The sequence below is a fragment of the Salvelinus namaycush genome, chromosome 12 (genome assembly GCF_016432855.1).
Source record: "Salvelinus namaycush isolate Seneca chromosome 12, SaNama_1.0, whole genome shotgun sequence".
NCBI classification, from domain to species: Eukaryota; Metazoa; Chordata; class Actinopteri; order Salmoniformes; family Salmonidae; genus Salvelinus; species Salvelinus namaycush.
The window spans coordinates 193,267-207,710 of NC_052318.1; the positions used below are offsets into that span (position 1 = coordinate 193,267).

The following is a 14,444-nucleotide window of genomic DNA, read 5'->3' on the forward strand; positions in this document are numbered from 1 at the left end:
GCAGAGGGCAGTGTTGATCTTGCTGCTGTTCTGTCTGCCCTGCTGGGGCCTCCTCATCAACGCCCACAACATCCTACTAGCCATGAATCAGGAGCAGGAGGTGGCCCGGTGGGAAACACTCACACAGATACACACACACACTAACAAACATGCACACACACACACACACACACACACACACACGCACGATGTGGATGTTGGCTCAAACATAAATGTCTGTGCATTGTGGTTCGTAAAGAGCTGACTGTTTGTTCTGTTGTCTCCCCGTCAGGATCGCCCAGCTTTATGTGACGCTTTACCTGCCTGCTGTTCCTGTGAGTAACACTGTCTCCAACCAGAGGACTGAGATAGAGCCTGAACAGGGACATAGAACAGTCTAGACACAGCCTGATTGTGGACAGTCTAGATAGAGCCTGGTTGAGGACAGAGGACTGAGATAGAGCCTGGGTTGGGACAGAGACCAGTCGAGACAGATCTTGGGTGGGGACAGAGAACTGCGGTTTAGTCTGGGTGGGGACAAAGGACAGTGTATATATGGTCTAGGTGGAGACAGATGACAGACTAGATAGAGTCTGGGTGGGGGCAGAATACTGAAAGAGGACTGAGATAGATCTGGGTGGAGATAGAGGACTAAGAATGAATGTCCCCATCCAGGCTGTACGTCAGTCTTCTGTCCCACCCAGACTGTATGTCAGTCCTCTGTCCCCACCCAGGCTGTGTCAGTCCTCTGTCCCCACCCAGGCTGTATGTCAGTCCTCTGTCCCCATCCAGGCTACATGTCAGTCCTCTGTCCCCATCCAGGCTACATGTCAGTCCTCTGTCCCCACCCAGGCTACATGTCAGTCCTCTGTCCCCACCCAGGCTACATGTCAGTCCTCTGTCCCCACCCAGGCTGTATGTCAGTCCTCTGTCCCCACCCAGACTGTATGTCAGTCCTCTGTCCCCACCCAGGCTGTATGTCAGTCCTCTGTCCCCACCCAGACTGTATGTCAGTCCTCTGTCCCCACCCAGGCTACATGTCAGTCCTCTGTCCCCACCCAGGCTACATGTCAGTCCTCTGTCCCCACCCAGGCTGTATGTCAGTCCTCTGTCCCCACCCAGACTGTATGTCAGTCCTCTGTCCCCACCCAGGCTACATGTCAGTCCTCTGTCCCCACCCAGACTGTATGTCAGTCCTCTGTCCCACCGAACTCTAGCAAGACTGTCATTTGTCCCCACACATGTTCTATCTCAGTCTGTCTCAGTGTTGCATCTGTAATACGAGGGATCTGTCTGGAGTCTGACTGATCCATCTGGGGTCAAAGTATTCCATCTGGGGTCTGACTGATCCATCTGGGGTCTAAGTCTTCCATCTGGGGTCTGACTGATCCATCTGGGGTCTAAGTCTTCCATCTGGGGTCTGACTGATCCATCTGGGGTCTAAGTCTTCCATCTGGGGTCTGACTGATCCATCTGGGGTCTAAGTCTTCCATCTGGGGTCTGACTGATCCATCTGGGGTCTAAGTCTTCCGACTGGGGTCTGACTGATCCATCTGGGGTCGAAGTCTTCCATCTGGGGTCTGACTGATCCATCTGGGGTCTAAGTCTTCCGACTGGGGTCTGACTGATCCGTCTGGGGTCTGACTGATCCATCTGGGGTCTAAGTCTTCCGACTGGGGTCTGACTGATCCGTCTGGGGTCTGACCTATCCGTCTGGGGTCTGAGTGTTCCGTCTGGGGTCTGACTGATCCGTCTGGGGTCTGACCTATCCGTCTGGGGTCTGAGTGTTCCGACTGGGGTCTGAGTGTTCCATCTGGAGTCTGACTGATCCATCTGGGGTCTGAGTGTTCTGTCTGGGATCTGAGTGTTCTGTCTGGGGTCTGAGTGTTCCGTCTGGGGTATGAGTGTTCCATCTGGAGTCTGACTGATCCATCTGGGGTCTGAGTGTTCTGTCTGGGATCTGAGTGTTCTGTCTGGGGTCTGAGTGTTCCGTCTGGGGTCTGAGTGTTCCGTCTGGAGTCTGACTGATCCGTCTGGGGTCTGAGTGTTCTGTCTGGGGTCTGAGTGTTCCGTCTGGGGTCTGAGTGTTCCGTCTGGGGTCTGAGTGTTCCGTCTGGAGTCTGACTGATCCGTCTGGGGTCTGAGTGTTCCGTCTGGAGTCTGACTGATCCGTCTGGGGTCTGAGTGTTCCGTCTGGAGTCTGACTGATCCGTCTGGGGTCTGAGTGCTCCGTCTGGAGTCTGACTGATCCGTCTGGGGTCTGAGTGTTCCGTCTGGAGTCTGACTGATCCGTCTGGGGTCTGAGTGTTCCGTCTGGAGTCTGACTGATCCGTCTGGGGTCTGAGTGCTCCGTCTGGAGTCTGACTGATCCGTCTGGGGTCTGAGTGTTCCGTCTGGAGTCTGACTGATCCGTCTGGGGTCTGAGTGTTCCGTCTGGAGTCTGACTGATCCGTCCGGTTAGTTCAAAACGACTGACATCATTACTCTTCCACCCCTCTCCTCCTTTCACAGGCTATGTTCCTGCACCAGTTGCAAACAGCTTACCTACAGAACCAGGTATTGTGTGTGTGTGTGTGTGTGTGTGTGTGTGTGTGTGTGTGTGTGTGTGTGTGTGTGTGTGTGTGTGTGTGTGTGTGTGTGTGTGTGTGTGTGTGTGTGTGTGTGTGTGTGTGTGTGCTACTGTGTGTGCTTTTTTGCGTGATTTGTAACTTATTTTGTACATAATGTTTCTGCTACCAAAAAGAGCTTGACTGAAAAGAGCTTCTGGATATCTGAACAGCGATTACTCACCTCGTACTAGACAAAGATGTTTTCTTTAATGAGTTGGACGCAAAGGATTTACTTCAGACACCCGACAAGGCCCAAATCCCCGTCATTCTCATGAAGGAGAGACAGATATATCGGGGACGTTGGTCGGGGTGCTTTGTAAGGATCCGACGGCGAGTGGTAAATCTGCCTCTACCATCAGTCTTATTACCCAACGTACTATCGTTGGATAACAAAATGGACGAGCTATCATCACAAATATCCTACCAACGGGACATTAATTATCTTCTGTTCCACTGAGTCGTGGCTGAACGACGACATGGGTAACATACAGTTGATGGGGTTTTCGCCTCGTCGATAGAACTGCTGCCTCCGGTAAGACAAGGGGTGGCGGTCTGTGTATATTTGTAAACAACAGCTGGTGCTCTATCATGAGGTGGAGTATCTCATGATAAGTTGTAGACCACACTAAGCCTGCACTCAATGAGCTGTATAAGGCCATAAGCAAACAGGAAAACACTCATCCAGAGGTGGTGCTCCTAATGGCCGGGGACATTAATACAGGGAAACTTAAATCCGTTTTACCTCATTTCTACCATCATGTTAAATGTGCAACCAGAAGGGGAAAAAAACTCTAGACCACCTTTACTCCACACACAGAGACTGACTATAATTATATCCTCCTGATTCCTGCTTACAAGCAAAAACTAAAGCAGGAAGTACCAGAAGTGGTCAGATGAAGCAGATGCTAAACTACAGGACTGTTTTGGTTAGCACAGACTGGAACATGTTCCGGGATTCTTCCGATGGCATTGAGGAGTACACCACATCAGTCAATGGCTTCATCAATAAGTGCTTAGATGACATCGTTCCCAAAAGTGACCACAGGTACATACAACAGCCAGAAGCCATGGATTACAGGCAACATCCGCACTGTGCTAAAGGGTAGAGCTTTCAAGGAGCGGGACTCTAACCCGGACGCTTATAAGAAATCCCGCTCGCCCTCCGACGAACCATTAAACAGGCAGAGTGTCAATACAGGACTAAGACTGAATCATACTACACCGGCTCCGACGCTCGTCGGATGTGGCAGGGCTTGCAAACTATTACAGACTACAAAGGGACGCACAGCCGAGAGCTGCACAGTGACACGAGCCAAACAGATGAGATAAATTACTTCTATGCTCGCTTCGAGGCAAGCAACACTTAAGCATGCATGAGAGCATCAGCTGTTCCAGACGACTGTGTGATCACGCTCTCTGTAACCGATGTCAGTAAGACTTTTAAACAGGTCAACATTCACAAGGCTGCGGGGCCAGACGGATTACCAGGACGTGTACTACGAGCATGCGCTGACCAACTAGCAAGTGTCTTCACTGACATTTTCAACCTGTCCCTGACTGAGTCTGTAATACCAACATGTTTCAAGCAGACCACCATAGTCCCTGTGCCCAAGAACACCAAGATAACCTGCCTAAATGACTACAGACACGTAGCACTCACGTCTGTAGCCATGAAGTGCTTTGAAAGGCTGGTCATTGCTCACATCAAAACCATTATCCCAGAAACCCTAGACCCACTCCAATTTGCATACCGCCCCAACAGATCCACAGATGATGCAATCTCTATTGCACTCCACACTGTCCTTTCCCACCTGGACAGAAGGAACACCTATGTGAGAATGCTATTCATTGACTACAGCTCAGCGTTCAACACCATACTGCACTCAAAGCTCATCACTAAGCTAAGGACCCTGGGACTAAACACTTCCCTCTGCAACTGGATCCTGGACTTCCTGACGGGCCGCCCCCAGGTGGTAAGGTTAGGTAACAACACATCTGCCATGCTGATCCTCAACACAGGGGCCTGCTCAGTCCCCTCCTGTAGTGGAGCAGGTTGAGAGCTTCAAGTTCCAACAAACTAACATGGTCCAAACACACCAAGACAGTCATGAAGAGGGAACGACAAAGCCTATTCCCCCTCAGGAGACTGAAAAGATTTGGCATGGGTTCTACAGCTGCACCATTGAGAGCACCCTGACTGGTTGCATCACTGCCTGGTGTGGAAACTGCTCGGTCTCCGACCGCAAGGCACTACAGAGGGTACAAAGGGGCCAAGCTTCCTGACATCCAGGACCTCTATAACAGGTGGTGTCAGAGGAAGGCCCTAAAAATGGTCAAAGACTCCAGCCACCCTCGTCATTGACTGTTCTCTCTGCTACCGCATGGCAATCGGTATCAGAGCGCCAAGTCTAGGTCCAAAAGGCTTCTTATTAACAGCTTCCAAACCATAAGACTCCTGAAAAGCTAATCAAATGGCTACCTGGACTATTTGCATTGTCTTCCCTTATTTTTCTTAAACCTGCTGCAGGGGCAGTATTGAGTAGCTTGGATGAAAGGTGCACAGCGGTGCCCAGAGTAAACGGCCTGCTCCTCAGTCATAGTTGCTAATATATGCATATTATTATTAGTATTGGATAGAAAACACTCTGAAGTTTCTAAAACTGTTTGAATTATGTCTGTGAGTATAACAGAACTCATATGGCAGGCAAAAACCTGAGAAAGAATCCAAACGGGAAGTGGGAATTCTGAGGCTGGTCAATTTTAAACCAAGATCCTATTGAAATCACAGCGAGATATGGATGGGTTTGCACTTCCTATGGCTTCCACTAGATGTCGACAGTCTGTAGAACCTTGTCTGATGCCTCTACTGTGAAGGCGGGCCGAATGAGAGGGGAATTAGTCAGGTCTGCCATGACCTGACCATGCTTTCACCATGCGTGTTCACATGAGAGGGAGCTCTGTTCCATCGCTCATCTGAAGTCAATGTAATTCACCGGTTGGAACGTTATTCAAGATTTATGTTAAAAACATTCTAAAGATTGATTCAATACATCGTTTGACATGTTTCTACGGACTGTTACGGAACTTTTGGACATTTCGTCAGCTTTTAGTGAACGCGCTTCCTGACGTTGGATTTGTTAACCAAACACGCTAACGAAAATAGCTATTTGGACATAAATGATGGACATTACCGAACCAAACAAACATTTATTGTGGACGTGGGAGTCCTGGGAGTGCATTCCGACGAAGATCAGCAAAGGTAAGTGAAGATTTATAATGCTTTTTATGAGTTTTGTTGACTGCACAATTTGGCGGGTAACTGTATGGCTTCCTTTTGTGGCTGAACGCTGTTTTCAGATGATTGAATATTGTGTTTTGCCGTAAAGCTTTTTGAAATCTGACACAGCGGTTGCATTAAGAATAAGTGTATCTTTAATTCTATGTAAAACATGTATCTTTCATCAAAGTTTATGATGAGGATTTCTGTTATTTGATGTGACTCTGCAATTTCTCTGGATATTTTGGAGGCATTTCTGAACATGGCGCCAATGTAAACTGAGGTTTTTGGATATAAATATGAACTTAATCGAACAAGACATATATGTATTGTGTAACATGATGTCCTATGAGTGTCATCTGATGAAGATCATCAAAGGTTAGTGATTCATTTTATCTCTATTTGTGCTTTTTGTGACTCCTCTCTTTGGCTGGAAAAATGTCTGAATTTTTCTTTGAGTTGGTGGTGACCTAACATAATCGTTTGTGGTGCTTTCGCTGAAAAGCCTATTTGAAATCGGACACTTTGGTGGGATTAACAACAAGATTACCTTTAAAATGGTATAAAATACATGTATGTTTGAGGAATTTTAATTATGAGATTTCTGTTGTTTGAATTTGGCGCCCTGCACTTTCACTGGCTGTTGTCATAACATCCCGTTAACGGGATTGCAGCCATAAGAAGTTTTAAGGGCTTGTAAGTAAGCATTTCACTGTAAATTCTACAGCTGTTGAATTCGGTGCATATGACAAATAGAAATGGATTTGATTTAACTGTGTCTCCCAGGGGATCATCCTACCTCAGATGTACACAGCAGCAGCAGCTAACCTCATTAACCTGGCTGTCAACTACATCCTGCTCTTCAGCCTGGAGATGGGAGTCATGTACTGCACTAGCTTCCTCTCCTGCTCCTATCCTCTTCTTCCTCTCCTACTCCTATCCTCTTCTTCTTCCTCTCCTATCTTCATCCCCCCTCCTCCTTATCTTTTCCCCCTCCTCCTTCTCTACCCCCTCTTCTTCCCCTGCCCTTCTCTCCTCCTTCTCTCCCCTCCCCCTTTTCGCACCCTCCTCCTTCTCTCCCCTCCCCCTTTTCTCACCCTCCTCCTTCTCTTCCTCCCCTCCTCCTTCTCTCCCCTCCTCCTTCTCTTCCTCCCCTCCTCCTTCTCTCCCCTCCTCCTTCTCTCCCCCTCCTCCTTCTCTCCCCCTCCTCCTTCTCTTCCCCTCTCCTCCTTCTCTCCCCTCCCCCTTTTCGCACCCTCCTCCTTCTCTTCCTGCCCTCCTCCTTCTCTTCCTCCCCTCCTCCTTCTCTCCCCCTCCTCCTTCTCTTCCCCTCTCATCCTTCTCTCCCCCTCCTCCTTCTCTTCCCCCCCTCCTTCTTCTCCTCCTTCTCTCCCTTCTCTCCTCTTCTCTCCCCTCCCTCTTCTCTCCTCGTTCTCCCCTCTTCTCTCCCCTCCTCGTTCTCTTCCTCCCCTTCCTCCTTCTCTCCCCTCATCCTTCTCTTCCTCCCCTCCTCCTTCTCTCCCATCCTCCTTCTCTTCCTCCCCCTCTCCCCTCCTCCTTCTCTCCCCTCCTCCTTCTCTTCCTCCCCTCCTCCTTCTCTCCCCTCCTCCTTCTCTTCCTCCCCTCCTCCTTCTCTCCCCTCCTCCTTCTCTTCCTCCCCTCCTCCTTCTCTCCCCTCCTCCTTCTTTTCCCCTCTCCTCATTCTCTTCCTCTCCTCCTTCTCTTCCTCCCCTCCTCCTTCTCTCCCCTCCTCGTTCTCTTCCTCCCCTTCCTCCTTCTCTCCCCTCCTCCTTCTCTTCCTCCCCTCCTCCTTCTCTCCCCTCCTCCTTCTCTTCCTCCCCTCCTCCTTCTCTCCCCTCCTCCTTCTCTTATCCCCTCTCCTCATTCTCTTCCTCTCCTCCTTCTCTCCCCTCCCCCTTTTCTCACCCTCCTCCTTCTCTTCCTCCCCTCCTCCTTCTCTCACCCTCCTCCTTCTCTTCCTCCCTTCCTCCTTCTCTCCCCCTCCTCCTTCTCTCCCCCTCTCCTCCTTCTCTCCCCCTCTCCTCCTTCTCACTCCCTCTCCTCCTTCTCTCCCCCTCCTCCTTCTCTCCCCCTCTCCTCCTTCTCTCCCTCTCCTCCTTCTCTCCCTCTCCTCCTTCCTCCTCCTTCTCTCTCCCTCTCCTCCTTCTCTCCCCATCTCCTCCTTCTCTCTCCCTCTCCTCCTTCTCTCTCCCTCTCCTCCTTCTCTCTCCCTCTCCTCCTTCTCTCCCCCTCTCCTCCTTCTCTCCCTCTCCTCCTTCTCTCCCCCTCCTCCTTCTCTCTCCCTCTCCTCCTTCTCTCCCCCTCTCCTCCTTCTCTCCCCTCCCCCTTTTCTCACCCTCCTCCTTCTCTTCCTCCCCTCCTCCTTCTCTCACCCTCCTTCTTCTCTCCCCTCCCCTCCTCCTTCTCTTCCCCTCTCCTCCTTCTCTCCCCCTCCTCCTCCTTCTCTCCCCTCCTCCTTCTCTCCCCTCCCCCTTCTCTCCTCCTTCTCACCCCTTCCTCCTCTCCCCTTCCTCCTTCTCTTCCCCCCCTCCTTCTTCTCTTCCTTCTCTCCTCTTCTCTCCCCTCCCCCTTCTCTCCTCCTTCTCACCCCTTCCTCCTCTCCCCTTCCTCCTTCTCTCCCTTCTCTCCTCTTCTCTCCCCTTCCTCTTCTCTCCTCGTTCTCCCCTCTTCTCTCCCCTCCTCGTTCTCTTCCTCCCCTTCCTCCTTCTCTCCCCTCCTCCTTCTCTCCCCTCCTCCTTCCCTCCCCTCCTCATTCTCCCCCCCTTCCTTCCCCTCCTCCTTCTCTCCCCTCCTCGTTCTCCCCCCCTTCTCTCCCCTCCTCCTTCTCTCCCCTTCCTCCTCTCAATTACAGTAAATGTGTTGTTGTGTGTTATAATGTCTGAGTGTGTGTGTTATTGATCCTGTGTCTGTGTTGTTGTGTTGTGTAGAGGCTCTGCTATAGCGAACAGCCTGTCTCAGATCACCATCTGTCTGCTCCTCTACTTATACATCTGTTGGAGAGGCCTCCACAAGAACACATGGGCAGGTCAGACACATACGCTTTGTCCCTCCCTCTGCTGGCCAAATGTGGTTATTGATGTCAATAGATATTAGTTTTTTTTTAGCGATGACTGATGTGTGGATGCTCCTCCAGGCTGGTCCAGGGAGGCCCTCCAGGAGTGGGGTTCCTACATGCAGCTGGCCATCCCCAGTACCCTGATGGTCTGCTTCGAGTGGTGGGTCTGGGAGATAGGAGGCTTCCTCGCTGGTCAGTCTGTGTGTGTGTGTGTGTGTGTGTGTGTGTGTGTGTGTGTGTGTGTGTGTGTGTGTGTGTGTGTGTGTGTGTGTGTGTGTGTGTGTGTGTGTGTGTGTGTGTGTGTGTGTGTGTGTGTGTGTGTCGACAATTACACTTAACTAATAGGAATTCAAAACCATCCGATCCTTCTTCCCCTCTCTCCAACAACCTCTCATTTTTTCCCTTTGAAATTCGATATATCATGGATGAACATCTATTTTTGATGCATTCAGGGTTATTTCCGTGTAGTTACAGGGTTAATTCCGTGTGGTTACAGGGTTAATTCCGTGTGGTTACAGGGTTAATTCCGTGTGGTTACAGGGTTAATTCCGTGTGGTTAAAGGGTTAATTCCGTGTGGTTAAAGGGTTAATTCCGTGTGGTTAAAGGGTTAATTCCGTGTGGTTAAAGGGTTAATTCCGTGTGGTTACAGGGTTAATTCCGTGTGGTTACAGGGTTAATTCCGTGTGGTTACAGGGGTAATTCCGTGTGGTTACAGGGGTAATTCCGTGTGGTTAAAGGGTTAATTCCGTGTGGTTACAGGGGTAATTCCGTGTGGTTAAAGGGTTAATTCCGTGTGGTTACAGGGTTAATTCCGTGTGGTTACAGGGTTAAATCTCCATGGTTACAGGGGTAATTCCGTGTGGTTACAGGGTTAATTCTGTGTGGTTAAAGGGTTAATTCCGTGTGGTTAAAGGGTTAATTCCGTGTGGTTAAAGGGTTAATTCCGTGTGGTTACAGGGTTAATTCCGTGTGGTTACAGGGTTAATTCCGTGTGGTTAAAGGGTTAATTCCGTGTGGTTACAGGGTTAATTCCGTGTGGTTAAAGGGGTAATTCTCCATGGTTACAAGGTTAAAACAGAAACAACTCAAAGGTTAACAGCTTAGGCATTCATTCTGAGTGGTTACGGTTAGGGCTATGGTTTGGAGAAGAATTTAAAAAGACGTGCTATTACCATCAGGTCATTTCCTAGTCATCAGGCTGCTCTCTCCCCACACCATAGAATCTAAAAGGGTTCTTCGGCTGTCCCCATGGGAGAACCCTTCCATGAACCCTTTTTGGTTCCAGGTAGAACCCTTTTGAGTTCCGTGTTGAACCCTTTCCACAAAGGGTTCTACATGGGAAGAACCCTTTTTTCTAGGAGTGCACATCTCTCTCTCTCTCTCTCTCTCTCTCTAGGTATGCTTGGAGAGGTGGATCTTGCAGCACAGCATGTGTTGTTGGAGATAGGAGCCATTACCTACATGGTGAGAAACACACACCTGTCTAGTTACCTCTTCCCCATAACTCTTCTCACCCCTTCCTCACCCTGACCTCCAAGATCACCTCCTCCCCACACCTCCCACTGCCTTTCTGTCTCAGTGTGATACAACCATATATACAAAAAGTATGTGGACACCCCTTCAAATTAGTGGATTCGGCAATTTCAGCCAAACCCGTTGCTGATAGGTGTATAAAATCGAGCACACAGCCAGGTCCTTGTCCAGTTCCCTCTAGGTGTCCATGTGGCTGCCTGTATGGTAACTAACTGTGAGGTCCTTGTCCAGTTCCCTCTAGGTGTCCATGTGGCTGCCTGTATGGTAACTAACTGTGGGGTCCTTGTCCAGTTCCCTCTAGGTGTCCATGCAGCTGCCTGTGTGCGGGTAGGGAACGCTCTGGGAGCAGGAGACACCTCCAGGGCTCTACTCACCTGCAAAGTAGCTCTGGTGCTCTCAGGTAAAATCATGCTTAGCATTATAGCTCTGGTGCTCTCAGGTAAAATCATGCTTAGCATTAAAGCTCTGGTGCTCTCAGGTAAAACTATGCTTAGCATTATAGCTCTGGTGCTCTCAGGTAAAATCATGCTTAGCATTATAGCTCTGGTGCTCTCAGGTAAAACTATGCTTAGCATTAAAGCTCTGGTGCTCTCAGGTAAAATCATGCTTAGGATTATAGCTCTGGTGCTCTCAGGTCAGACCATGCTTAGGATTATATTATTAAGTTGCTGGATTTAATTCTTTTATATATACTTTTTTTAACCTTTTTTATACAGGTTTTTCTTATTAAGATAACACCTCTTTTCCAAGAGAGACCTGGTCTAAAAGCAGCCGGGGGAACAACGTTTCAGACAAAACTATTTACATACACTAACACAACATTAAACAAAACCATAGACACACAACAATTACATATCACGTTAAAAAAACACGAATGTCATGACTTAAAAACAGCTGTCCTAAAGACACTCTTCTATAATATATACATCAATCAAGTGTTTAAACTCCACCAACGTGACTAGATCATAACATTTATGTAACGATAGTCATTTTCTTCCTCCTCCTCGGACGAGGAGAAGCGAGACGGATCGGACCAATACGCAGAGTGGTTAGTATCCATAGTGATTTAATATACAACAAAACAATATGCGATACAAAATAACAAAAATAACTACCGTGACAGTCCCGTGTGGCGAAACACTGACACAAGAACAAACACCCACAAAACACACGTGAAACCCCGGCTGCCTAAGTATGATTCTCAATCAGGGACAACGATTGACAGCTGCCTCTGATTGAGAATCATACCCGGCCGAACACAAACATCCCAACATAGAAAATAACACATAGACAACCCACCCAACTCACGCCCTGACCATACTAAATAAATACAAAAACAATGGAAAACAGGTCAGGAACGTGACAATTTAAACATGTTCAGGAGAGAATTCCAGGACCACAGAGCTGAGTAACTTAAACTATTTCTACCATGACCTGTTCTAATTCTTGGTACTGTTAAAAGCAAATATTGGCAGGAACTGGAACACGCTGCCGTATACACGTCGATCCAGAGCATACCAAACATGCTCAATGGGTGACATGTCTGGTGGGTATTCAGGCCATGGTAGAACTGGGACATTTTCAGCTTCCAGGAATTGTGTTCAGATCCTTGCAACATGGGGCTGTGCATTATCATGCTGAAACAGGGACGTACTAACAACATGAGGCTGTGCATTATCATGCTGAAACAGGGACGTACTAACAGCATGGGGCTGTGCATTATCATGCTGAAACAGGGACGTACTAACAACATGGGGCTGTGCATTATCATGCTGAAACAGGGACGTACTAACAACATGGGGCTGTGCATTATCATGCTGAAACAGGGACGTACTAACAACATGGGGCTGTGCATTATCATGCTGAAACAGGGACGTACTAACAGCATGGGGCTGTGCATTATCATGCTGAAACAGGGACGTACTAACAACCTGGGGCTGTGCATTATCATGCTGAAACAGGGACGTACTAACAACCTGGGGCTGTGCATTATCATGCTGAAACATGGACGTACTAACAACATGGGGCTGTGCATTATCATGCTGAAACAGGGACGTACTAACAGCATGGGGCTGTGCATTATCATGCTGAAACAGGGACGTACTAACAACATGGGGCTGTGCATTATCATGCTGAAACAGGGACGTACTAACAACATGGGGCTGTGCATTATCATGCTGAAACAGGGACGTACTAACAACATGGGGCTGTGCATTATCATGCTGAAACAGGGACGTACTAACAACATGGGGCTGTGCATTATCATGCTGAAACAGGGACGTACTAACAACTTTGGAAGCGGCTTATGGTGGTGAAATTAACGTTTTAATTCTCTCGCAACAGCTCTGGGGGACATTCCTGCAGTCAGTATGCCAATTACACGCTCCCTCAAATCTAGAGGCATCTGTGGCAATGTGTTGTGTGACAAAACTGCACATTTTAAAGTGGCCTTGTATTGTCCCCAGCACAAAACAGTTTTCGTATTGACTGAACATGTCTTAAAGTAATGATGGACTGTCGCTTCTCTTTGCTTATTTAAGCTGTTCTTGCCATAATATGGACTTTGTCTATTACCAAATAGGACTATCTTCTGTATACCACCCTTACCTTGTCACAACACAACTGATTGGCTCAAACACATTAAGAAGGAAAGAAATTCCACAAACTAACTTTTAACAAGACGTTCTAAAACTTTTGACCGGTAGTGTATGTATATGTATACATTGTTTTATATATTGTTGTATATATTATTAATATAGTTATTATTGTTGTATATATTATTAATATAGTTAGTTTTTGTTTTATATATTGTCGTATATATTATTAATATAGTTATTATTGTTGTATATATTATTAATATAGTTATGTATATAGTTTTATATATTGTCGTATATATTATTAATATAGTTATATATTGTTTTATATATTATTGTATATATTATTAATATAGTTATATATTGTTTTATATATTGTCGTATATATTATTAATATAGTTATATGTGGTTTTATATATGATTGTATATATTATTAATATAGTTATATATTGCTTTATATATTGTCGTATATATTATTAATATAGTTATATATTGTTTTATATATTATTGTATATATTATTAATATAGTTATATACAGCACCAGTCAAAAGTTGGACACATCCACTCATTCAAGGGTTTTTCTTTATTTTACTATTTTCTTCATTGTAGAATAATAGTGAAGACATCAAAACCATGAAATAACACATATGGAATCATTTAGTAACCAATAAAGTGTTAATATTTTAGATTTTAGATTCTTCAAAGTAGCCACCCTTTGCCTTGATGACAGCTTTGCACACTCTTGGCATTTTCTCAACCAGCTTCACCTGGAATGCTTTTCCAATAGTCTTGAGGTAGTTCCCACATATGTTGAGCACTTGTTGGCTGCTTTTCCTTCACTGCGGTACAACTCATCCCAAGCCATCTCAATTGGGTTGAATTTGGGTGCTTGTGGAGGCCAGGTCATCTGATGCAGCACTCCATCACTTTCCTTCTTGGTCAAATAGCCCTTACACAGCCTGGAGGTGTGTTTTGGGTCATTGTCTTGTTGAAAAACAAACTATAGTCCCACTAAGCGCAAAGCAGATGGGATGGCGTATCACTGCAGAATGCTGTGGTAGCCATGTTGGTTAAGTGTGCCTTGAATTCTAAATAAATCACTGACAGTGTCACCAGCCAAGCACCATCACACCTCCTCCGCCATGCTTCATGGTGGGAACCACACATGCGGAGAACATCCATTCACCTACACTGCGTCTCACAAACACTGCGTCTCACAAAGACACGGCGGTTGGAACCAAAAATCTCAAATTTGGACTCATCAGACCAAAGGACAGATTTCCACCAGTCTAATGTCCATTGCTCAGGTTTCTTGGCCCAAGCAAGTCTCTTCTTATTATTGGTGTCCCGTAGTAGTGGTTTCATAGCAGCAATT

General features: G+C 47.2%; 1 protein-coding gene across 2 annotated transcripts in view; it reads left to right on the forward strand.

Moving 5' to 3' along the window:
- The window catches only part of slc47a1 (solute carrier family 47 member 1), a 33,806-nt gene that overhangs the window by 5,120 nt on the left and 14,242 nt on the right, over positions 1–14,444 (forward strand). Inside the window, exons 4-11 of one of the 2 annotated variants that reach the window (XM_039004997.1) lie at positions 1–108; positions 272–314; positions 2,491–2,535; positions 6,652–6,749; positions 8,814–8,911; positions 9,020–9,133; positions 10,339–10,406; positions 10,767–10,875. The exon at positions 1–108 is cut by the window's left edge and continues 41 nt beyond it. In XM_039004997.1, coding sequence (XP_038860925.1) covers positions 1–108; positions 272–314; positions 2,491–2,535; positions 6,652–6,749; positions 8,814–8,911; positions 9,020–9,133; positions 10,339–10,406; positions 10,767–10,875 — 683 coding nt within the window. The remainder of the gene's footprint in view (positions 109–271; positions 315–2,490; positions 2,536–6,651; positions 6,750–8,813; positions 8,912–9,019; positions 9,134–10,338; positions 10,407–10,766; positions 10,876–14,444) is intronic. The other variant, XM_039004998.1, reaches the window with a different exon arrangement.